A 26,462-nucleotide genomic window follows, 5' to 3' on the forward strand; every position below is an offset into this window, starting at 1 on the left:
TTTCACAAAGACTACATACAAGACCATTTTTAAACACAGCAGTTTAGAAATGACTACATCTTACCACTTGAATATAGCTCGAGTATTTCACCTCTGACAAAATTATTGTAAAACTTCCTCAGTACAAGTTGGTATCACTCTATTGCAAACATGCAAAATGCACCGCGCACGCACAGTATTTTACATGGTGATGTAGACAGTATTTGAGAATCACCTTACACAGTAATGGTGAAATTGGCATTTTGATTTAATGCAGCCCTAAAGGACACGTTCAAATCAATTTAGTCTTATGCATTCTTTATGAAACCAACACATCTTAAAATAGATGAAAAACTGAGTTGAAAGAATATATTGCATATACCAACATATCCAATAAAGGTCAAAGTAGAAACTTACACACATTGCACGGAAGACAGACACTAGCCAGCAGACAGAAATCTCCCTTCTGAAACACTTCACCACTACTATGAAAATTCTCAATTACAGCAATTCACCATGAGGCGGTTTCAGAAAAATTCAGGGAGTCCCATCCGGGGGATGGATGAGAGGGTTTGCAGTAATGCATGGCAAATCAGCCGTGTTATTTTTCAAGCTCCTCTTCATCCAAACCCCTGTTTTTACATGCTTTTACTTGTGGTGTATTTGAGATGAGGGGGGATGGAGGGGAGAGGATCATGTCAAAGGTCTGGAGATTATGTCTGACCAGATGCTGCCACCTCCGGTGGTCACAAACCTAAGTAGCTATTCATCATTACATCCACCGGTCTGTCCACCTGTATGCCGGGAGGCAATGTTTTGTATACAAACTGATCTGGATGAGTATCAGATACAGCTGTCAAAAATAGAAGACCTGTAAACACGAGTGAAAGATTGAAGAGAAAAAAACAGCAGTTAAGCAAAGCAGCTATAACCATGTTTATTTACTGTCTAAACAGAGGGAACAGCGATGCCAGGGAACAGCAGGCATGCCTGGAAGTGGTTTTGATTGTGACAAATCAAGGGCAGCACTTACGTTCAGGAGATAAATGCATTTGTCATGAAACTGCAAAAAGTCAGTATTGCTGTGTTCGCAGGAAAAGACACCTCCGCAGCACTCCTCACCTTGCCAATTCTTACTTCACCAGAAGAGGCTATCAGCTTGTCTTTCTAACATAAGCTCTTAGGGGTTTTTTTGGGTTTGGTTTCTTGTGATGCTTTGGTTTTTGTTTTGGGTTTTTTACACCCAGTAAATACTATTTCCTCTAACAGATAGCTCTAAAGTTGGCTCTTTTCTTGACTTGCTTTTACCTTTTATATTAGCAATACCCTTCCCATCTGTTCAGCTTTCCACCACCCACACAGAAATACCAGTTTCAAGTTACCAGAACTGTATTTGTGCACGTGCCAAAAGCAGTGGATCAGTACACCACAGAAATCTGCATAGAACAGAAAGGTTCTTTACACTTTAGACTTGAGGCCTTTCCAAAAGTGCAGCGTAGCCTTTTCTCTGCACCAACGTGTCTCACTGTTGTACAGTAACATCCACCGGCCTAAGGACATGGCTTTGCTTTGGTGTGCACACAAAGTGCAGGAGAGTCGCCTCCTGCAACACACACACACACTTAAAATAAAAGCACTACTCATACTATGCTGTTTTAAAGGCCTGTAAAAAGGCCAGGAAGTTTTTAAAAAAACTAGTAGAATAAACAAACTGCACTCACCTACCAGGAGAGAGAAACTGCAGTCTTAGCAGTTACATCCAGAAACTCAAATTTTGATAAAACTTTCCAATACCACATGGTAGTACTTAACCATCAGAGCGATTAAAATCACCCCCTGAGAATCTCTAGGTCCTCATCACAGCTCTTAAACCTCTCATTACATTAGCAGCTCTTCTAGCTACCTCAGCAGACTATCATCCTGGCCCATAAACACAGAGGGAGATGGGAATTAACCAAAATGTTTAACACGTTACAGAGTCCACAAATGAAGGATTTTCTCCTCCCATTTCATACCATTGCACCAGGGCTGGGATCACAAACGTTTAGGAAGCCTAAAGAAATTTACCATATGTACTTAATCCTACCTAAGTAACTGTTAGCTGGAACAGGAACTAGATTCTTATCTTGGCGGCTCTCATCACCAACTTCGTAAGGCCCATCATCAAAGATACCCAGATCATAAAATGTCTGGTTCTTTTGCTCTGCACGAACCACCCCTGAAGAAATGAAATGATAAAATAAAAGCAAATGAATGGTAAGGGAGAAAAATAACAGATAAATGGTTCCAAACTAACATTTAACTACAATGAATGAGATAGTGACTGCTGTTTAAATGGGACAAACACAGAACAGTGCACTGGGTGAAAGGGTTTTCCAAAGGCGATGAATTTCTGTGTGCCAGAATCTCACACTGCTCTACAGAGAGGTCATGCAGTGATCTGAAAAACACGGGATACTAAGAAAATTCTCAACAAAAACATGGGACTGGCTTAGTCAGGAACCGCCCTCATCCCACAGTTTGTAAGTTCATAAAGCCTCTCTTAAAAGGAAGGTAAGTACATAGGAATACACACACACACACACACACAAATTACTGTTCAGCTATGACAAACACCAGTGATATATTTCAAAAACATTATTTAAGGGGAAAAGAGTTCTTGTTCAATAAAACGTGTGCTTCCCTTTTATAACAGGTGTACTTAACATGTTGGCGAGCACAAACGTGTTTTCCCATGATACAAAAGAGTACTCTTATGATTGATACACTGTCATAGCACTTCTCTGCAATTGAAGTAAAGCAGCATCTGAACTCAATATGCTGTTTCAACCTGGTTAGATTTTGTTGACAGATACGTGCAAGATTAAGTTTCCAGTAAAGTACACCTTGTGCCAGAGCTTAAAGATTTTGCATGGTTCATATAGCAGGCACAGGTGTACAAGGGGGAAAAAAACCCATAATAATTTGAGATCAGATGTTCTAAAGGGGGAAGTACTTGCAGCTGTTGGTGTAACGAAGTGCAACAGGAAAAAAACACTTTAAGAAAAAGAGACAGAGCTGGCTGTTCAGATGCTTCTCAATATAAACTAACAGAGAAAATCTATGGGGGTTTTTCCCCTTAAATTTCAGAGTATCTCCTAGATGATACAGAGTGCTTAGCTCTTAGGCAGAGAGATGATCCATGAAATTTTACATGGATATCCATGGATTTAGATACAAATACATGTTGTATTGCTCTGTTACCTTCCTGCAATCCTCCAGTATTTAATTTGGGAAGAACTACTTTCCATAGACTTCAAAAGTGGAGAATACTGCAGGATAAACAAAGATCTCAGTGTAGCTATCTAATATTTGCTCAAATGCAGGAAAAAAGATGGGACAAATAACTTCAAATTTATTTAGTATTTTGTTCCAGTATGGAAGGCTCAAAACAAGCACTCAATCCCACCGTAAGATTAAGACTAGTAAGGGAAAATTTTGCTGTACATATGTGCAATGTTCCATTATCCATTCATAAGTACTCCCTCAAAAATAGTTAAAGGAACTTCAGTAAATACTTTTGGTATAGCAGCATAGCATTTTGTGAAAACAAAGTAAAAATCATTATATCCTATCATCCCCCCGCCTCAAAAAAAAAAAAAAAACAAACCAAACAACACCCAAAAAAAACCCCATAGGATGCAACCCTTGTGAGCAACCTCAGAGGAAATGGGAAGGGTAGGCAGGAAGGAAGCCAGGTCGTACCTTTCCAATTGTAAGTGCCTGGGGCACCAAACACGATATAATGATAGTCTCTAGTAAAAGTAGCAGCAACACCTTGCTGACAGGAACCAAACTTCTCATGGCCTCTCAAACGGCCATCACAAAAACTCCACACTCCGTTATCCATATCATCCTTAATAGTAAGATCCTGGCTCAGCACATAGCACCTTCCAATGATATCCCGGGTTTCCTGCACTGTGTTTACATACTGCCTTTTCTCATAGCGATGTGCGCATGTCTGCAAGATAGAAGAAATAGTAAGTGATGCTTTCTGTATGTTTGTATGCGAGTCATCGAGGAAGGCTGGTCCATTAGCAATACTTCATGCTAGCAGCGCTGTAAGTCGCCTTGTAGACACATCTGTGTTGCAACGCAGAATGTCCACCGTTCCCTATGGGCAACATATGGGAAAAACTGGGCATCTATGGATACAAATCAGAGCAACTAGCTTCATGGTCACGGAAGGCCGCACGGTTAAATCCCTTCTTCTCTGTAGGAATTAGGCTTTTTAGCCCTAAAGCCTTCCCTGATACCTAATCCCTCTCTTTCAGGAAGTAAGGAGAGAACCACCCTATGTCTTGTAAAGGAAGAAGTGGCTGCATTTCCCCATGACTGTCAAGAGTTAAGTGACTTACACGCCTGTGCAGGACATGAGAAGCTGGTTCACCTACCATCTACCTGAGACTATTCAGAACTCACCCCTTCCAGAAGACTGCCACGAAGCAGAGGCTGAATGCTCTTCCAGTGAAGGGGAGGGAAGTTGTTCCTACTTCCTATGCTGAATGTTCCACTTAGGGGATAACTGTCGCTGGGACAGAGCAGCAGCGCCGAGAACAACCTGCTCCTTAACCTAGCAGCTGTTCAGCCTCTGTGTTAAATATTTGATTAGAATTCTGTTCCCTGGTGAAGAGTCTAAAAGGTTAAGTGGTGTAACCCCCAAAACACCAAACCATTGTAAAAAGAAATGGAGCAATCAAACCCCTTTGCCAGCAGTAGTTTTTGCAGAACCAGTTGTACTAGGAGTGTGAAGAGCACAAGCGAGCCAGGTTTCTCAGCTGGCATACTTTTCCTATGCTTCCTATCAAGGCTTAAATATTAAGCAAACATCCAGCTGCTCCACACTTCGAGCACTGCAGTACTGCCCGGCCGCACAGTGACCTTCAGGCTGCCCACACCTCATCTGCATAAGAACATTTACTACTTACCGCTTACAAATAAAAGTTTCTTCTCAGAAAAGACAAGACAGCATTAGTTGATGATTCAATGACCAGGCCTTTTTCTGCCTGCTCTTTCCCCCTTTGGGTTCTGAGGCAGACTGAAACAAGTTATTACTGCCTCTATATCCTTAAAAAATTCCAGAATCACACCCTGAAGTCACCTGCCTCCAGTTTTGGAAGTGAAAAGTAACCTGCAAGAATACAGTTAAATGGGGAAGCTTCACTGCACACCCATTTTATGATGCAGCTGGTATCCTGCAGCACCATGGGAGGTTTATTTAACTAAAAAAGAGCTTAAAAAGTAACATTCTCTGGTAACTGCTGAGAACTTTTTCTCTCTGTACTGTACAAAATAAAGAATACCTCGTAGCCTTACTGCAGTGCAATGGCCACATTAATTCATAGGAGCAACCTGGCCAAAGTCTCTTCTGAAAGCTGAAGTGATGCTGATCATCTTGAAAACCGGCTGATGATAACCTGCTACTTTTACAGCCTCATCATACTATTTTTCCCTATTTCTGTAGTCAGTTGTATTTAAAAGAAACAATGTGTGTTATCACCAAAAAAGTAAGCGGACAACCTGAAAATGAACTGTCCATCCTAGACTGTTACAAAGGCTATTAAAAAGGCTAATGCGTAGTTAGAAAAATAAGGTAATTTAAAGCTTTTACAATCTCAGGTGCCTTAATTTGCTAGGGAGACATTTAAGTCCTTACAATAAATCACAGGAGTAAACATCGGAAAGTTACCATTCAGAAAGCTGCATAGAAACACAAACCATTTACTGTAGACCCAAAATGTTGTTTTTTTTTAAGTTAGTCCTTTACACTTACCACCACATTTCCTCCTGGCCCCTGACTTTGGACAGTTACACCCATCCATTGGTCTTCTTTACTCTCCATCTTCGGGTCAGCTGCAGAGTATCATAATACAGCTTCAAATATTAACATCTAACTACTTTTTCTTTTTCTTTTTTTTTAAAGGCACTTCATACAGTACATGAGACAGTCTGCAGGTGGCAGCGTCTGTACAGTTTATCACTGACAACATCCATTTTATTAAACACTTCCAGCATGTTACTTCACGTCACATCAATTTATTAAAGAATAAGAACATCCAAATCCACCAAGATCTAACCATCTTACATTATCTTAGCAGTTAAGCTACAACTTACTCTGATGCAAAAATAATTACGTATAAATTCACAGAAGCAACTGCCTGATACACTGCCTCTGGAAAGGACTGTATCAAGTAAGAAAAATCAGACAACCACTTCAATCCCAAACAAAAGCACTGAAGAACTTACTCTCCTCATCAAATATGACACGTGTGCAGTGTGCATTCAGAGATGTGATGTCACAGCTGTACAACCCTCCTGTTCTGTTGGCTTGTTGGGATGGAAAGGCCTTTTCCCGAGGAGCTCCAACCAGCAATCTGCAGGGAAAGAGAAATAATTTCAAGGGATCTGTAGACAGAATATTAGAAAAGAAGAAGCCAAAAGAATCAGGAAGTGTTTTCACCATGTTGCTAGAGGTGTGACATGCAAACATTTGAAGATGGATGAAAAGCTACATCACAGCACTGTTCTTAAAAAAAAAAAAGGGGGGGGGGGGGGGGGGGGAAGGGCTGTAAAGCAGTAATAGGTCCTGCAATTATTGGCCCTGCAAACCAGTAAATGTATTGTTACTGGCTATTATTGTTGCAATGTTTCCTGAGAGACGTTGATAAAAATCAGAAGTGTCTGGCAGTTTTGCAAAAAACGTCTTCTATCAGGAAGTCATGTAGGGTATTTGTTACCTTACTAGAAATTTTTGGTAAGGGTGGGAGAAGTATTTTTACTAAAATGACCACAAACCCACTAACAGTGAACACAAGTGCTTTCAGGCTGTCTTCTGGTTTTATGCCAGTCCTGTGCCACTGTTCAGCTGAATTTATGGGCACCTTAGTATCTCCAACCCACGAAGCAAAGCAAGATCCCTCCTGGACCAAGGAAGTGTGCACTGAACTATTCCCAGTTCTGTGCAAACGTGCGATACTTCACTCCTCTGGCCAGATACCTCACTTTGAAGCTGCAAATGTTTTTCTCCAACAAATCTCTGACCAACAACAGGCCTCTCCCACAAAGGACTTATTTCTCCTATAAAAAGGCCACTGTAACAATCCCTCCTTAGATATTGTTCTGGTAACCAAATGTGATGGTTCTTCTTTTAAAAACTGAATAAAAGCAAATTTTCTTCCTGTATCAACTGTCCCCCACCATGAGTATCATCAGAAAATAACCAGTAGACATATTTACTTGCAAAATAAGGGGTTTCAGCCAAAAAAACGTATCTTACGTTGTCTATGTTTCTTTGAAGTGTCACAGACACACACCAAGGCACAGCTGCCTCTCAAGCAGCTAACTGAAACTAGTTACAACCAGTATGTAAGTTCGTGGAAGAAACAAGAAACATGACACTCAGCTGATAAACGAGAGAACAGCGTGCGGATAGGTGCGACACAGAGGTGTGATGGGTGGATGCCGAACCAGACTCCATGTGTTTCCTGACCCTGGTACAAAAGAGCTGAGAGAAGAGATCCCTGAAGTTACAGTGTCAAGGAGGCAAAGCTGGGACTGTAGTTGGATCCACAAGGCTCAGAGGAACTCAGACCCTCCTTTAAGGCTTCCGCTGCAGAGTTTTGCTTGAGAAAAAAGCTCTTCTGCCTGCTTTGTTGTGACAGTTGGACAAAGCACACTGCAGTCCCTCAGAATGCTTTTCTTACTAAGAACGAGCCTCACCTTTACTCATGCCTAACAGTTAAGACTGTATCAGTTAAGATCAATACCTAATTTCTGTTATTAAGAAAATGCTTATTCACCACCACTAACGAGACACAAAACGAAACTGATATGAGAAAACACACTTTGTCCAGAACAGAGAATTACATCTGCATTGTGTAACAGCCACATTTTCACTACTTCTTCAGAAATAAATTCCCCCACAATACATAATTTGCCCTCACAAAGGTAACCTCCTCAACAGTAAAACCTTCAAGTAAAGATGAGGACACACAGTGTGGGTGGGTTTTGGTTTAAAGTGTTTCCTTCTTTTCTCCCAACATACATCTGGCATCTTTTTTCAAAGATTTGTTCAGAAACACGGTAGTCATCACAAGAGTTTGTAATCTAAACAACCACGCTTTTAGAAAGGCCGTTAATAACTTCATTTTCTAATTTTGGCAACAATGCATTTAACTGTAACAAAAAAAGTAATTCTTTTGCAAATTATCTGTTTCTGAGCTATACCTAACGTTTGCACAGATACAATTTCTTCTCAGTTACACCCCATAATTGAAACATGCACCTTCCAATTTAAACCAAAATTCTAATTTCAAACCAAATACATCAGTTTTGTTGCTCTGTTGGTTAGAATTAGATTAATTATTGCTTTCTCTTGATTACCTCTTGGAGAAATGCAATGACTGAAGCTCCATTGCCAATTATCAGCATCTGCAGGGACAGATTTACTCCCTTACAACCTCAGGTTCATGGCCAAACTTCAGATAATCCTACAGGATTAGAGCTCCGTATTGGCACGCAATGCCAGTTTAACTAACTGGCCTCACCGAATCGCAGTCCTGGCCCAGGTGGATGGTGCCTGCATTGCACAGGTGCCGGTGACCCCACTGTACCTCCATGTGCAAGGTGCAGCCGCCACGTGTAACAGGGACAGGCACAAGCCCTCCCTCTCAAGAGAGGGACCAGCGCAACACCCATCCCTCCGTGCAAGCCTCGAGCACCTACACCGACCCTACCTCACTGCAATACTATGGTACACCTGAACGCAACGGCTGAGGCAAGAAAAACTCCATCTCATCAGTTACGCTGAGCACTACTCAAGCCTCAAAAAGGCATCAAGAGATCTTACTGACTTGATCCAGGTCTGGACCAGCCCTTTCAATAACTGTATGTAGAAAATATGGCTTATAAACCCACACATTCCCAAAAAGCGAAAGGAGGTGGGAACTCACTGCCCGCAGGCAGGCAGGCACCAGGACTCCCTTTGTCGGCTGCTACTGACTGGTGTTCAGCAACAACAGCTGGGTAAACGTCAAGTAGAATGGCTGTAACTTAATTTAATCAAAAGTAGCCCAAAGAGTTATTAAGATCCAAAGCAAAATACATCAGAAAAAGCTTTCTGTTTTAACAGAATATTAAGCAGTAAGGTGCAGATTTTAAAACCCTCCCTACTTTCGCTTGTAATTCTTGAGAAGTTTGGTAGGTGGCTGTGGCTCCTTCTCGGCTAATGGCAACAACAGTGAGAACTGGGAGTAGTTCCTGCTCACAGCTATCTGAACGCCCTCCAATATGGCTCATGAAACTACCCGGGTCGCTTCCAAAAGGGAAGCTGCAGTTAAAATGAGAAAACCTTATCATAAGAAATTCAGAAAACCTCCAAGCTCCTGGATGCATTCCCTCACTCCACACTGAAATTCTTTTCCTTCCTTATAGACTGGAACTGTTAAGGGCAACATACAATTTTCACAACATATTTTTTCTTCTCTGAAGTATCAGCAATTCATTACAGTTCTGTTTTGGAATAAACACTCACTCAAAAGAAATCAAGTCAAAGGATGGAGAGTATCTTCAACTCTTTTTGAAAGCGAATCCTGTTCATCAAAGAGGGTTCCATTGAGTAAATTACATTTTTATTTAAACAAATACAAAAAATACCACAGCCTGCACTGAGCTCTGATACCCCGCTACCTCCCAAAGCTTTCTTCATTCCTCAAATTCTTTACTTTTCCACATATCTTCTACCCCAAACAAGGCACCATGTCTTTGCCATCCTTTCTTTAAAAGTAACAGCATCACATCACTAATGCCAGCTCTGAGCTTTAACAGATTGGCACAGAAATCACTGAAAGTGTTTCTGGGTAACAAACCACTAGCCGTTTCCACATACAGGCAGAATAAAATAGTGGTGTAAATAAATTCCAACTTTGCAAACTTCATTGAGCACAAATTTTCAATTCAGGGTTCCTGTTCTCAGGTAACAATGCTGCCACTGCAGATTGTACGCTTCACTCTGTTTTCAGAAAGACCCCATACACACATGGGGAGCAAATCTGGAAAGTGATAAAGCTAAATGCTATGAAACTTCTTCTACCCCTGACCTGACAGATAGATAGACCCCTGTATCCTTTTCTCCTCACACTCCCAGTACCTGCTTGCAAAGATTTTCAATGGATTAACAAAATGAAGAAATGAGAGTAACTACCACTAACTCATATTTAGATCAAATTTTACTACCAAATCACCCGTCACTAATTGTCTATTAAATGTTTTAAACCTTCAGGCACAGACCCCTGATCTCAACGTGGACATCTAGAGCCCTCCGTTTGAGCTGTATTTTCAGTCCTCTGCACTGGTTTGGTCTCAACAGTTTTTAAACTTGACCAATGGGGAGGACAGGAACACCTTAATCCCCACAATATCTAAACATAACTGAAGGTGGTCAATGGGACAGACGCTCTGTTTGAATACTGCTGGCACCACCTCTGCTTCATGCCTGGATTTAGCTTCTCAAAAGAGAAGCAAGTCACAGGACAAGGAACACCACGGACTAATTAGCACAGAGAGATTGTTCCGTACACTTGGGCTGCTAATGGAAACAGGAGCTAAACCATGGGACTGGAATTCTCAAAAAAAAAAAAAAAAAAAAAAAAACTCCCAGAAAAATACAGGCAGTAACTGTGTCAGCAGGGGACTTGTCTGTGACACTTTTTACAGAGATACCCATCACTGCCAGCCTGTTAACAGCTATTTTAAGGTGATTCTCCTTATCTGCTACTCCATAGTTACATTTTCCAACTACCAGTCCAAAGCCATGGCCAAGTACACCACTAATCTCTGTTGCCTGGAGGCTTGGCACTTGAAGGATTATGATTTTCATTTTATTTGTTCTGCCTTATTTAGGAAAGGGATTATGACAGAGGCTGGGAAAAGAAGTCAAAAGCAGCATAAGGATGAGGGGCAAGGTACTACAAAGCAAAACTGGAACTACAAAGATACCTGTTGTTCTGGAAAGGCCACTTATAACTGACTTTCTGAAAGTCACATGGAAAAATAAACCCTTTCCCCTAACAGTCCAGAGCCCAGCCTCCAAGGATTTCAAATAGGTTTTGCAGATCTCATCTTCATTAGCAGAAAGCACTTTTCTTACAAGAAGTGGTACAGTCTGCTCCAAAGTCATGTTTCAAAAATACAGTTTCCATTTCAGATGCCACTCTCTGGCTATAACCAGGAGATAACTCACATTTTTCATACTGTCAAATAGCAAGTGAAACCTGTATAATACAGTTTTAATTTCTCCCTTACACACTATACATTCCTTCAGATTTAAAAGAAGGAACCACATCCGTGCCAGAAACAGACTTCAGCATGAAGTGATACTGTAAAACATGTATTAGGCAGTTTTATAATTAATCTACAATAAACTTATGGAAGAAATAATGTCAAAGGGATTTCCACTCAGCTCTTCTAACACAGCAGTGCCTGTTACTACATGAAATCCTCTTATAACAACATGGGGTTTAACTAAAGGAACGACAAGCGCACCATTTCACGGAACAAACTGGAGAGCAGAGGCCCCAGCCCCTCTGGCCCACAGCTGCCATGCCTGCCTCAGGCTCGCTGCCACTGCGCGGGTCCCGCCACACCAGCTGGGCACAGCCCTGCCACTGCCCAGCGGGCAGCAGCGGCAGTCGGGTGCCAGCCCAGGCAGGCAGGACAAGCGAGCAAGGGCAGCTGCAACAAAGCAGAGGTGACCCTGCAGTCCCTGGCTACCTGCAAAGAAAGAATAACTGCCCGTCCCTGCTGCCCCCATACCGCAATCTTGCTCTCACGCCACAGCCCGCACACACCATGGCCCTGGCCCACCACCGCTGCCCCAGCTCTGGCCACAGAACAGGCTGTGACGAAGTGGATGCTGGCACTGACCATACAGGTGAGTTAGCGCTGTGGTTCTGTGGACACGCTCACTCTGCAGGCTCAAGTAAGCAAGCACATGACAGAAATCAGGAATTCCTGCCTCCTGCACCTGGGCTGCTGGCCATTCATGCCACAGAAAACCTCTGAATTCAAATTTGAACTTCTTCACATTTGCAGGTCTCTGTACCCCCACTACACATGCCATCTCCATTGAAAGTTCATGGAAAACAAAAGGAGTATCACATCATCTACCAGCTGCATGTTACATGTTTTAGAAAACAAACATGGAAGTCATCAAAATATGGAAACAGTTGCTCAGACTTTTTTCCTTCTCCAAAAAAGCCATCTGAAAGCGCAGTGCTCCCAGTCAGTATTTGAAGGTACTACTTGTTAGAGGTAACAACCGTAACAGGCATATACTGTTCACCAACATACCAAACGCCATTTAAAAAACCCTACAGTTTTAATACAGTGCAAAACAAATATTTGGGTTGAAATGTCATTCCCGTTTCCTTCACTGAAAGAAGTGCATCTATTTCATTTATGACCATAATTAAACCATTAAAAGGCATGAAAGAAGTACAGTAAGAGGGACAGACATTCCACAGTGGAATCTATGAGCAATACAACATGCTACAGCAACTAATCCCACAGTCCCACAGTGCATCCCATTTATGAGACTCCTCCTGCTCCTTCTCTTCCAGATGCTTAACCGCCTTCTCCCTCTGAACTCAGGGGGAAAACAAGACAGGTACAAATCTCCTGCACTAGATACACAACCACAGAAATGGTAATACGTGACTTTGGCAGATTCACCATCTGAGCAAAAGTAGTTCATCGCATTCAACTAAAACTTGCCAGCCAGAGCCCCAGTGAAAAGCGCGCTCCCACCACGCTCTGAGCTAAGCTGTGCCCTCACAGCTGCCAACACAAGCCCATGGCACCACAGAGACACAGCCTGCAGGAACAAGCTAAAGAACTCCACACGTGTAGGAAAGGCACGTAGCTTCCTGAAACGTAATCCCTAATAAACGTTTCCGAGAATGAGTACACAAATAGCCAGCAAACACACACTTCAACAGTCGACCAAGTCATTTGCATGCTAAAGCACCGTTCAAATTATTCTTTCAGTCTTAAAGCCATCACAGCCCTGGGTTAAATGCCTATAACAGGATCCACAGTTTGAGTAAGGCTTTTCTTCAAGCCATGAACTTAATGACAAAGGCAGATGTGTCACTGGGTACATGTACTGACACACAGTCCCACCGCTGCTTCAAATTAACTGAAAACACAGGCATTCAAACCACTTGGGAGAACATCACTCCGATAAGGTACTGTCTTAGGAGAATCAAGTCATACAAATGCCCATGCAATTGGGACACTTATGGAGTCTTTTTACATTCCATGAAGACATCAAAATAGTGATCAAATACATGAACAGAAATATATCATATATTCACAAGAAACTTTTCCACATTTGTGGAAGAAGTAGCAATTATATTTTACCATGAGCAGGAATGTACAAACTGAGAATTTCAACCAGCCTGCAAAACCTAAGAACAAGATTCTTCTGTTTGCAAAATAGCTTGAATTTGAGACTATGCCAAAAACCCCACTGCATTCTCTTCCACTATATACCACTCCCCCTCCACATGCACACATGCTTAATTTTTACATGCTTCCCCTCACACGTACTTTTTTTTTTTTTTCCATTTTTCACCACTGCCTACATTCTCACTTGAGCAGAACCTGGAATTAATTGTTTTCAAGTAATTTTAACACCCTGTGTTCCTGTAGGCTGAGAGTTGTGCCAACGGTATTGCAGCTATTACTAGGACTGCATCTGATCTGAAAACAACAAAAGTATTCTTCTACTATAGGCAGGAACATAGCTTGGCTAGGAAGAGGGAAGAAACCTACTTCTTCAGCAATATTCTGGGGCCATACCACATAATTATCAAACATTCCTCTAGCAGAAAAATAAGTTGAATAGATGAAAAGTTTACAGGGGCTTGCATAATTATGCCGTATTTGTAAGTAGCAGCTACAGGAGTTGGCTATATAAGAAAAAATACCAAATTTATTTCAGCATATTTGGCCAAGAAAATACTGTGGGTTTCACTTAAGGTTTTTTTCACACTAAACAAACATAGATAATTAGACATGAGCTGTGATCTCTTTTCATACACTCCGCTAGACATTGCTAAGGTCTAAGACCCAGCAGGTTTAACCACTGTGCAGCTTCAGTAGCACCAATGACAAAGTGCAAGGGTAAGCAATCTTTGTAACTCTCTTGTAAGAGTGACGTGAAAAGAGCTATGAGAAAAGAGGACACAGAAAATTCAGCTACCCACAATGATAATGTGCCTGCTGCTATCAGCAACAGCTGGCTGCCACTTCTGAGCACTTCCAGGATAAACATGAATTTCCCTCAGACCTTTGACCCAGGCATGTGCTGCTGAGCAAACAACCTCAGGCATTACAGGGGTGAGTTGTTCCCAGCATATATGCAATCCTGTTTTGCTTTGTTTTTTAAAGATATATTTAATAGACCTGCTTTTGAGGACAGTAACAATGCCCACTGAAAACTGCAGATGCTAAGCACATTTAGCTCCATTTGGAAAACTGTCATCTTCACTAAATAGGAAACGACACTCAAGTCTCTGTAAGAAAGTCTGTTGTTCTGTGAACACTATCAACAGACAACAACAATGCTGATCATTCGTATTTGCTAATCCTTATTTCTTAAAAGATCTCCAAAGTCCTTGAAAGTAGAAAACAAATGCGAAGAATACAGTGGTAAAGTAACCTAGAAGCAACCTAGCTGCCAGTGAAATCCAGTGCAGGATCTGTACGTGTTACCCTGGAGGGCCTCCAGTACACTTTTATGCTGTAGACAGCATCTGGACAGGGAGCATCCCACGAACGCCTCTTGCTTTTATTCTTGATACTGCAGAACTTCTCCCTTCCAAACACAGCCAAAACACCTTCCCGCACATTAGTACAACTGCTTAAAGGAAATCAGTATTAGGAAATTACATATTTTTGGATACAAGGATGTAAGAGGAAATGAGAAAAACAGCCAATGCTCCAACAGGAGCCAAAAACAGTCAGTCCATACTAGCAAATACTCCAAAAATCACAATGCAAGAACGAGTACTTTTTGCTGCCGTTTTCATACAAAAGTCTAATCTCAGGTACTTCACGGCAGAACACATTTGGCCCGCTCTTTAAACTAAACCAACAAAACTGCAATTCTCTTTTCCAAAGCAACAGTTGTGGAATTCTCAAAATAGTCTTAGAAAATGCGATATTCGCGATACCTTAAAAGCAAAGGAAGTGCATTTTCCCAAGAATAAAATATATCTTATGCTAAGATTGCAAAATGAGCTTTATTAACCTATGGTTTGGTTCATTTACTTTTAATACACCAAATAATTCCCTTAAAAATGGAAGGGAGACTTTTTTTCCACATTCACATAGCTTTTCTAGGCTATATTCTTCTGCTATTACTTTCAAAGCAGCAACTTGCTTACATATATCACAATCAACAATATCCAATGCTAATAAATGAATTATTCAATTTTCCAGACCATCCTGTATAGTTCTCTCTTCAAATATTCTTATGCCTCTTATTGTACCTACCCTTGTTAAATACCACTGAGGTGTTAATTTTCCAGCTCAAGTTTCACAGTACAGACCACCATCTGCTCATTCAATAATATGGATTTTTGCGTACTTGTTTTTAAATAGCCATTTGCCCAACACCCTACCTCATTCTTGACCTTTCTGCAGAGTGTGTCCCCAAAACATGCCATTTTTACAGTTTGGCTAGAATGATTCATCCAGCCCCAGGCTACTTCTGAAACACTGAACAACAGCTGATTTTGAACAGCAGTTCTTCTGAAAATGGATGAGGTCTCTCCTATGAAAACTTACCAGATTGCATTCCTTACAAAACTGAGTTACTCTGGCACACGGAAAAGGTTTTGAGTAGTTTTAGCAGAGGAGAAAAGAATGGCCCCTGCCCATGCCCTGCCAGGCAACCCAATTGTGGAGAACCCAGACAGCAACAAATTAGATCAGTAAACCATTCCTCTCTGCTTGTTATCCTTTTAGACAAAAACATTGAGACATGAAGCCAACCTACCTGTCCTGCCTCTGCTTACGTTTTTCGTTGTTATTTACAAATTAACATTAGCAGCATTAGCAACATATACTACACAGAAAACTGCATTTATCTTAGCAAGCATCGTAATAGTGATTTTGTGCTTCTCTTCATTTCTATTTTACCGTTAAGTAAATAAGATAATTTGGATGAAAGAGCATACACAACTGCAGAATATTTATTAAAGGGCAGTCAATATAAAGAGACTTCTCAGAAACTTAAAAAAACAAAATGTTTAATTAAATAGAAACACTTAATTTGACAGTCACACCACAAAGATTTACATTTCTCTTGCACAGTTACAGATCAGATCCATCAAATAGTCCCGATGCAGACTGATGGGGTTAGCCAGTATTTCTGAAGAAGATAAAACACACACTACTATTTCCTGCCAGAGTACAAGCCACTTTTCTACTAGATTGTAACAAAACAAGGGATTAATTCTGACTCTGCACAGGTGAATGGTATTTTCAACAGCGGACAGTGCAGTACCTGAAGCTCCACACCTGGATGAAGATGTATCCATACCTGATGGTAGCATTGCCTTACAGTTTATTCTTTAAGTATATGCCAGCTTAAAGAGTCTTATTCACCATCAAAGTAGCCACGCACAAGAGTGAAACTCATACAGAAATTGTAGCATATCTTCCCTTAATAATTCCAATGCAGCTGTGCCTCTGTGCCCAATACTACAGGCACGTATCTGTCTGCACACACCTGTCTGAAAGCTCTTCACTGCTCTCAAGACCTCAGAAAATTTGGAAAACAAAAACAGAAACCGAAGGAAAACTATGTCCTCAATAAAAACGCTAAATTTTAAGATTCTAACTCATAAATAATGTTAACGATACAGTGGTCCCTTTAGTGTCCCTGTTGCAGAAGGACTGCTAGCACATCTGTTCAAAATCCTGCTGCTCTGGAAGAGAGCAGCACACAGAAAGCAGGCCTTATGTGGTGTATGAGATACTTGAACGGTTCACTCGACACCTCTGCACCTTGATCAATATTCAGTCTCCCTCACTTTCTACCCTTCTGTAGCTGATGGGGTCACATTTTAAGTCTAAAGAGCACTATAAATTTTCTTGTGCCAGTCAGTCCATAGTATCAGGACAGCAATGAGCTTCACACAGCTGTCTGCCAGCTGAAGCTTTCGGGATGCCAGCGACAGAGAGCCTCGATTCTTCGCTCAGCTTCAGCCCACACTGCTGAGAACCAGGGCAGAGCACACACACAGCAGACTCACCCCACCCCTCACTGCACGAAGGGAACTGCAGAAAACGCTTCTCCAGCTCCCTCCCACCTCAGGTTTTCGATGGCAAGTGTTTATGCTCTTCAAACACATTTTAGCCCATCCAACTTTGAACTACAGTTCTCAAATCCAACTACAGGTCAGACTAAGAGGGTGTAAGATGACTTCTACTTCCTCAATATTTAGAGCAAACACTGACTACAAGTCCTTTTCACAATGGAACACCTCGCAGTTTCATTGAAGGCTTTATGTCAGACATACACACGGACATGTCCACTTTGCCCATCTGCGTGTGTCTGCATCAGCTTAGTTCAAAAAGCAAGAGAATAGGTGCTGGTCTTTCCAGCTGTGAGCCCTCCACCCAACACTTTTCTGCCCAGCCTTCAGGCGTCATTAAGCAGAGTTGTCAGGACCCACAGCCCGTGCTGAAGAACGCAACTTGTAAGAAGAATGCTTTTCCTTTGTCCTTAACTCATACTTTATGTAGTTCACTAGTTTTCATTCACTTCAGTAATGAGAAAAAAGCCTTTCTCCTCCTTCCTGAGATCAAGGTCCGTCCTTGCCTGCATTGTGTTATTTTGTTCCAGTTACACTGTTTTAACCTTGCTAGTTTTAGAGAATGCAAGATTAAGTTTTTGAACTATTTCCAAGATGTGTCTAATACTTTGAGCTCACTGGGCTTGCATATGCTGTGTTCATCAGGGTTGATTTACACCCTAATATTTAAGAACTACCTGGTATAAATTCCATCCTTTTACAGGGATGAGTACAACAGACTTGGACTAGATGAATTCAAAGCAATTTTGGTTAATTGAGCCATCACTTATACTTTAATGTTCTTGGAATGGCTTGGTAGGTCCATGTTTTACACAGAGTAGCAGCTTACTGAATACCCTTCTCTTTCCAAATGCACAGCCTGAAGAGAGAAGAATTTATGCCTCCATGAATTTCCATTCATATCTATTGAGACATTTAAAAATAAGAAAGCATAAGCCAAAATGCTTCTCAACTTGTCATCACCTCTACCCTGGAAATGTAAATGCAAAGACATGGTACCTCTTACATTAGAAACTGATTTAGTGATGAGACTCGGCATAGGTAAAAACAAAAAGCTATGAAACCAAGGAGCTGTATCAAGTACAAGCATCTTCCAGTAAAAGCATAACAATTTTATGAGCTGTAATTGAAGCTGATAGCCTAGGCTGCTTCTCAAAGCTGGAGTCTGCACATAAGGCCATTTATCATCACTGCTGACAAAAGACATATGCTACACTCCTTACTCATCGAAAGCTCCCACTAGCATAGCAATTACTTTTCTTATGCTGGTGTTATTAACAAAATTAACACATCTACCACAGCATGATTTAAGATTCTTATGAACTTACAGGTGACCATAGAAAAAAAGTTACCTGAAAAGCATAAGACCTCTTGGAAAACAAGTTTCTCAAGAGGATGGAGGACTGGGACAAGAGGTTTGCGACTTACTGTGTGGGAAGGATAGCTTTACACTATGAACATCTGTCACACCAGTTGATGCTACAGTGAAGCTGAACCTGTGAACCCACAGAGCCAACAGCACTGTACTGTAGCATATCTTTCCTGCCTTTTTACAGCCACCTGCACTAAACTGTCCTAGCAGATGCATGTTTTTGCTGTACAACCTGTGACTTCACTAGTGCTTTGCAGGGTGCGCTCTTTTTCTACACTGATGGAAGTGGTTACACTAGTGCAACTTCCTAGTCCATATCTGAGCTGATGATGAGCTCCATTTCATCCTTCTTGCCTTAGCAGAGTTCTGCAGGATGAAGCGCACAATTCTTTCCTGTTCCTTTGAGGAAAACAAAAAAAAAAACCCAAAACCATCCAAAGATAAAGATGTTGACTTTTTCCACCTGCAAGAATGGGAGTCAGTGACAATTAGGTGAGAGAGTTTCCAATCTTTTGTATACCTGACCTGTAAACCTGTCAGCTGTGTCTCTGCCGCAGATAACCCACAGCACAACTCAGACTTAGCATTGGGAAAAAGCTTGCCTTCTGCAGTTTGACTCCACCTATAGCAATTCCATAATCTTCCCTCTCATGCAACGTGAATTTATCTTCTCACTTCTTTCACCCATAGTATTAGTATGATGGATCTACTTTTCAAAAATCTTAAACTACTCCTCCCTCCTCATTCCCAACTTCATTTGATCCTGACCTTTGCCACAGGACATCTATCTTGAACATAGACAAACTCCTCTACTATCACAAACTGAGAAAGCAATCAAGCATGCTAAGCAGGTTATCCAAGAATAGCTTGCATAAACAAAAACAGGCACTCAAGGGGCGGGGGGGTGGAAAGCTAAGTGCAATGAGACGGTAAGGACAGTCTTAAAAAAAAAAGAAAAGTAATAATAAATCCTTAGTTAGTGCTTTTGTCAATTAGACAAAAAGACCAGCATTATTATTAAATCCCGAAGATGTACATATGCACTTTATTCATTCAGTCTACCTGAACCTTGAATTACACTACACCACCCCTGCAAGCAGAAATTGTCATTTTCCACTGCAGACCAGCATAATCCAGCTCTTTTGCTGCTGGAGCAGTGTCTAAGAGCACAAGCCCTCAGTCGACACAGAAATACTGGCTAAATGCCACTGAGGATGCACTGCAGCAGCCGAGCAATGTCAGCAGCCTGGCTGACCTAAGGCAACTCTGTGGCATATTGATACAACAGCTCACAGCAGAGATATGCAGTATCAGCAAAACCTGTCACAACTAAAAATTTCAGTAGATACTGCAATTTTTAGGACTTTACTGCTGCTAATGGTCAGCACAGTCCTGACGTAAAGCGCCCATCCACAGCTTTCAACCACACAGCTTTTCAGCTGATGAGAAGACCTTGAATGTTGATTACTACACTCTCATTCTTTTTTGCCTGAAATAGTAACAAGATGCCTATGTGAATTCAGCCCCATACTTCTGCTGAAAATAATATCAGAATTACTTGCAAGTAAAGTTATACACAAAGTCAGATATTCTTGGGGTTTGTGTTCTAATTCAAGGTATTTGCTTAAATCATTGTGAATTACAAGCAAAAAGGACTGGAATGGACCTGCCGGACAACTTACATGGAGTATGTACACATATGTATCAGTTTTATATATATATTCTGTATATATAAAATTACGCATATGTACAGTACTCACTATAGTGAGTAGCTAGTAATATTTATTATCATATTTATCATACCTAGTAGTTTTTATATATATATACACACATACACATAGTGTGCAAGTGTAGTCCCCATTTACAGATGCTAGATATGCTTGCATCCTCCATCATAGGATTACTTACACTTTAACCACACTCCTATAGCCGTGCTGTCCCTGAGTCTTGGGCCCCTCCAAGTTACAAACCTTCTTCCAGTCTGCAGACAAAACACACTGCTGTTGTGCCACCATTTCGGTGCAGAACTAGAAATCCGTTATTTTCATCATATCGACAGAATAAAAACAGAACAATCTTACAGAGTAACAAGCCCAGCTCTCTTAGAGCTCCGTTAGCCTCTTCTGCTACCTGATTCACTGTGCTTGACAATAAATCAGAACCGTACACAGAAATCCAGGCAGGCTGCCCTAGTACCTCCAAAGTTAATGCTCCCTCAATGCACATAAAGATTGCATTTGGCTTCTTTCACACCTGCATGCCATTAGCAGTCCACTTTCAGTCACTGTGAATTAATAAAGGTTTTTTCTTCTCTCCAACTGACAAACATTCCAACTTTTCTCACCTGAAGACATTCACAAAGAAAAATGAAATCCTGCTACTAGTCCACAGTACCACTTACAATTGAAGTTAAAGCAGCTGAACAGTCATCTACCCATACTATTGGGAATTAAGTAATTTCCTCATTAGCAAACATGGCATTAGTAGCTAACACTAACAAATGAAAAGACTGCCATTCAAAGCCAACATGCAATCTACAGTATCCTGTGACTAAGAAAAAAGGTGATCAAAAGCAAATACCATGTTTAACCAAAGGCTTCAGCTGTACCTTTATTTGTCACACTTCCTAGACATTCTCCACCTCTGTCTTTAACACTGAATCATCCAGTGTGAGGAAGGGGGAACCATTTCACTTAAGAACCACTTAAGTGAGGCAAGAGAAAAATTACACATCATTTATTTTGTTTTACCAAGTCTTGCTCCAAGCCACAGACTAAAAGAACCCTTGAATAGAATTTGCATATTTTGCTTTCCCTCTTTTGCTTCTTTTTCCAAGGATTGACTGATCTTGCACGTCTGTTACAATCCACTTCTAATTTTGTAAAATTAGAGAGGTGAGGGAATGCTCAGGTTGGCAGGGTTTTTTTTGAATGGGGGGTCCCTGCCAGATGAGAGGTGTGCTCGGGTTGGCAGGGTTTTTTTGAATGGGGGGGGCCCTGCCAGATGAGAACCCAAGTGTCACTTTTAATTAAGTTTCAATTATGAAATCGGGTTTGTGTATTTTTGGCAACTACTTAACAGTGTTCACACTCAAACTGTAACTGAGCTTTGAAGCTGGTATCCATTTGAGAAGAGGGAGTAAATTAAATACTTTATCTGACTAAGATAGCTGCACATAAAACAACTTTTGCGGTAGAGGTATGACACAGACAAAAACGCAGTGGGGAATGCAGAGGTATTGCACCCCTGAAAACAAACTACTAAAATTCCTGCTGTTACAGATAACGGGCAGCATACAGGCATTAGACATACTCATTTCTCAGGAGACCACAGTACAACATCCATTCCCACAACTTTTCACCTTCACCAAGTATCTGCACAGCAGACACCATTTTTTCCACCTATAAAGAGTCAAGCTATTCAGAAACTGCTTCTGTGGAACAGATTACACAAATCATTCAGTATTAGTTCAATGTTGTTCATCTAATAGACACATGCAGCCTAGCATGAGAGGCTTCACTTCAAGTTTCCCCACCCCAACTCCCATCTGTTTCATGGGACAGAACTTAGAGCAAGCTGAACCCATTTCCATCCCTATGAAAGATAGTTAACAGTTCAACGCATTTCATGTCTCATTCTCTTATAGCCACACATTCCTCTCAGACGGAAAAATTATGCTCAAAGCGACTACAACATGCTTGCGTGATTTTTCATTCCATGAGTACTACCCAGGGCAGCACTCAAATTCTTTATGCTAAAACTCACGAATAGAGTTTAAAATGGCGAAGACATCTCGTACTCAGAAACGTATACATCACCATAAAATGCAGTCTGGTTTGGCCTCTGTTAGAGATACTTGCTGCTCATGAAAGCCTGGATTCAGAAAGCCATGTCAAGGCAGATAGCATCTGGCTCTGCTCTGTCCCCAGATTTGGATAGCCTGAGGAAGCACTTACTATACATACAATACAGAACTTTCATGCTAATAATGTCTGAAGCATTTCAGCCCAAAATTGCAGACCGGCTTGAATACTGTGACCGCTCTTGTGTTTCTACTGATTTCCCAGTAACTGGCTTTCTGTCTCTGCATATTCTGCCACACTCACCCAACCAGTGACAATACAACGGGAAGCTAACCAGCTTCAGGGGATGCTGTCTTAGCAAACTAAAACAAGACCGATGCAAGAGTAATCCTGTCAAGAATTAAGATAAAGAACTCCGAAAAGGAGCTCACAGGTTTGTATTTTGTTCTGCGGGATACCATGGGTCGTTTTGTCTACTCCATGGCAGGCGGAATGTGTGCATTTATGATTTATGCTCTTTACATGGTGCAGCTTCTATGAAATCACACAAAACGCAAGCGTGGGCAAAATGGGCCCACGGGACTTGTAAGTTTGCCAGCTAACTTTCTGAAGGATAACATTTCTTTCCAGCCTCCTTCTCCCATTAACTCTGGACGGATTATGGGCCTATCTTCCCTTGAATTAAAGCTGTTTGGGGAAGGAACGTTTATTTAATAGCAATACCTTACGTAAAACAGGCTCCATCTAGCACTGCTGGACAGGGTGGGGCGAAGCACGGCTCAGACACGGTCGCGAAGAGGCAAGGATCCTGACAGGAGCCCTGCTTTGCTTCCCAAGGGACGTTCCCAGCGTTCACCTACCTACACGCCACCAACATCGACTTGTTTTTCCCGATTTCCTCGCACCACCTCCCTCCCGCGCTGCCGGGCAGGTTCCGCCTCGAGCAGCGCAGCCCCGCGTTACCCGGGGCGGGGGGGCACGGGGAGAGCAACCCCCAGAGCCCGGGCACGCACCGGGGCTGCCCTGGGGCACCGGCGGAGCCCCCCCGCGCCCCCGGGGCACGGGCGCGGCGGCCGAGGCGGGAGGGTGCCCCACCGCGGCTGTCGCTCGCTGCCCCCCGCAGGCCACCGAGCAGGGCGCGGCAGCACCCCGCTCCCCCGCACGTCCTGCGGGCGGCCTGCGGCTCCGCAGCACCCCGCGGGCCGCGGCAGGTGCCGCCCCGTCCCTCCGAGGGCCCCCCGACCCCTCCCCGCGGGGCGGCTCGCCGCCCGGCCCCGCTCCCCGCCGCCAGGTGCGGGCCGGCGGCCCCAGCCCGCGTCCCGCGGCGGCGGAAGGGAGGAGAGTCCCCGCGGGCGGCTCGGGACGGCGCCAGGCGGGGCGCGGGAGCACTTACAGCCGTTTCTCCTGCGGCTGCAGCTGCCGGTGCATGGCCAGGGAGAAGCCGAAGAGGCTGCCCGCCTCCCCGCTCCAGCTGATCACGTTGTCCGTGTCCAGGTTGAAGGCGCCGGCCAGCCCGGGCAGGAGGGGCAGGTAGAGGAGCAGCGCGGCCGCCATCTGCTCTCGCCGGCCACGGGAACCCGCCGCCGCTCCCCGCGCTGAGGGCGCCCGTTGTGCCGCGCCGGCCCCGCGCGCCGTGACGGAGCCCGCCCCGCCCCGCCCTCCGCGGGCTGCCCGGCCCCCGAGCGGCGGCGCCCCGCCGAGGAGCCCCGGCGCCCACGCCGCGGGGGCGGCACAAAATGCCCCCGGGGCGCGGCCCCCTGTCCCCCGGGAAGGGCCGCCGAGGGCGCCGCCCCGCCCGGGGGTCGCCGACCGCCTCCCGCGGCCCGCGGGGGAAAGCCCGCCTCGCGTGGCTTCGCGCTGCCCTCAGGCAAGGCCGGTAGGCGCAGCCGTGCGGGGGCGGGCCGCGGCCGCAGGTGAGGGCCGGGTCCAGCCTGCGGCACCGGGAGCGGGGGCACGGCCAGAGGAGCGGTGGGCACAGGGCACAGGTGCTTCGCGTACGCGTTCCCAAACACCGCATCCAGGAGAAAAAGGAAAAAAAGTGCGTGCGTGTCTCTGTTTTGCAGAGTCTTCAGACAGCACACAAGGACAGAGGCTCTGGTCTACATAAGTCTTCTCCAGCGCCTCCCTCCAGCATCTCCTGTCTCTGGACAGATCGGAGAATTTCTTACCCCTACCTTTTAATTGTTTGGAAACAATGTGTGGGTTTGGATCCCAGATCATTTTATCTCACGCATCCACCCGTAACTCCAAAAGAGTATTTGCAAGCATGCCTTAACACACACCATCCACCCCAGAGAGAGGTTTTGCTGTCTGTAACAGGGTCTTGGTTTAGTGCTCTGGTTTAGGGAAGCGGATGCGAGGTTTTTAAAACCACGTGAATGCCAAGTAGCATGGCGAGACTCTGTTCTTTCCTACCAATACCCAGGATATGAAGAGAGAAGCTTTGCTTCTCACACAGATTCCAGAGTAAGTGAGAAAAGAGCAATCCAGACAGCACTCAAATATGTTGATACTCGAAATAACTGCTGCTGGAACAATACTCTGCTCCCATGGAGTTAATCCAGGCTACTTTCTCCAGAGTAATTACTCTAGGATAGCTCGGTGTATAGACAAGTCTTTGGCTCAAGTCCAAAACACCCTTGATCAAAAGCAAGGGGAAAATGCACCAGAAACGTGCATCTAATGTGGAAACAAAACATTTTGTTAAATTAAACTCCCAGATATTTATTGCTAAGAGTCCTTTCCCTGCTTGCTCTTCATGCCCAACTCGTTCAAAGTCTTAATCCAGTGTTCAATCATTTCACAGTCACTGCCACAGCAGAAAACTGTACTGGCATAAACAGTTTCACTAAAGGACCCATAAGAGGGAGCAGTCCCAGACTAATTACAAGTAGGCTTACTACAATCCACATTTCACAGTAATTAGTAAAGATTTGAAAACAAGTCTTTTAAAACAGCTTCGAGGTCTGTACCAAACTCTTAGCAGTTTGCCCTTCAGGACCATTTAAATTTGCATGCTTATAATACTCCCATAATAACTATAGTTACTTTTTAAGTCATGCTTGTACTCAACAACTTGTGTAAGGAGTCACAGAAATACTTTCATCCAGAGCCATCAGAATGATACTGGTGCATTAGGTTCATGTGATTTCTCCCTCCCTCCAGCCAGCACTGCCTGGGCATGCTGTACCTGTTTGTTGTTATCCACAGAGGCTGCTGAAGGGAGAGTTTTCTCATCTCCAGATGCAGTAACAAGCATTCCAAGACATAGTTGTATTAAAACCTGTCTCAAGTGACCACAGCAGGAACAACAAAAATAGACAGTATACAGGGTGGAGCAGAACTGCACACAAACAGCTTAGAGTTACCTTGGATGGTCTCTCATCATTTTGTACTATTTTCATTTGGTCTGGATGAGGAGAGAAAAAAAAAAAAAAAAAAAGGTTTTTTTTTTAAAAAAAGTCAGTTTCCTTCCTTTGCTCTTCCTCCAAAACAAACACACTGTGGGTTATCTATAACTAACACATACTTCAGGAATTCCTCTTTTGTACCATTCCCTGTATAAAAAGGGACCAAGATTAGGTACGATGACCAATTAAGCGTGAGCACTCTGCTATGCATAATAACGAGGCTATTCCAAGAAAGGCAATGGCCAGATGAAAGCTGTCTCTCTCTGCTATTGCAGAGTTTCAAGCTGTATGCTTATTAAAGGTGGGTTGATACTCAGCCAAAGGGCTACAACGTGTTTGCCTCCTGTGTCTACATACTGAGCAAGCCTTACTACTGCCAGCAGTACTTTCCTCCTCCATACAACCATATAGTTAATTACACTGGGGGGCGGGGGGGGCCGCGGGGGGCAGGAATTTCTCGAGAACAGAAAAC

At 43.2% G+C, this 26,462-nt stretch overlaps 2 protein-coding genes across 11 annotated transcripts in view; one reads left to right on the forward strand and one right to left on the reverse strand.

Moving 5' to 3' along the window:
- LOC130154198 (translation initiation factor IF-2-like) overlaps window positions 1–6,258 on the forward strand; it is a 31,716-nt gene extending 25,458 nt beyond the window's left edge. For 3 of the 5 annotated variants that reach the window (XR_008823633.1, XR_008823636.1, XR_008823639.1), the window contains one exon: window positions 4,293–5,333. The gene's annotated coding sequence lies outside the window, so the exon portion shown is untranslated. Of the gene's footprint in view, window positions 1–4,292; window positions 5,334–5,941 lie in introns of those variants that run through there. The other 2 variants (XR_008823637.1, XR_008823635.1) reach the window with 2 other exon arrangements.
- ITGA6 (integrin subunit alpha 6) overlaps window positions 1–25,967 on the reverse strand; it is a 45,094-nt gene extending 19,127 nt beyond the window's left edge. For 2 of the 6 annotated variants that reach the window (XM_056350054.1, XM_056350055.1), the window contains exons 1-5: window positions 23,974–24,202; window positions 6,265–6,392; window positions 5,792–5,871; window positions 3,724–3,979; window positions 2,066–2,197 (exon numbers count right to left, since the gene is read on the reverse strand). In XM_056350054.1, the coding sequence (XP_056206029.1) occupies window positions 2,066–2,197; window positions 3,724–3,979; window positions 5,792–5,871; window positions 6,265–6,392; window positions 23,974–24,134 (757 nt within the window). In that variant the 5' untranslated portion in view covers window positions 24,135–24,202. Of the gene's footprint in view, window positions 1–733; window positions 851–2,065; window positions 2,198–3,723; window positions 3,980–5,791; window positions 5,872–6,264; window positions 6,393–6,478; window positions 6,544–23,303; window positions 23,323–23,973; window positions 24,204–25,948 lie in introns of those variants that run through there. The other 4 variants (XM_056350059.1, XM_056350056.1, XM_056350058.1 and 1 more) reach the window with 4 other exon arrangements.
- Between the last annotated feature and the right edge of the window lie 495 nt (window positions 25,968–26,462).

Source organism: Falco biarmicus, chromosome 8 (genome assembly GCF_023638135.1).
Source record: "Falco biarmicus isolate bFalBia1 chromosome 8, bFalBia1.pri, whole genome shotgun sequence".
In the NCBI taxonomy this organism is placed as follows: domain Eukaryota; kingdom Metazoa; phylum Chordata; class Aves; order Falconiformes; family Falconidae; genus Falco; species Falco biarmicus.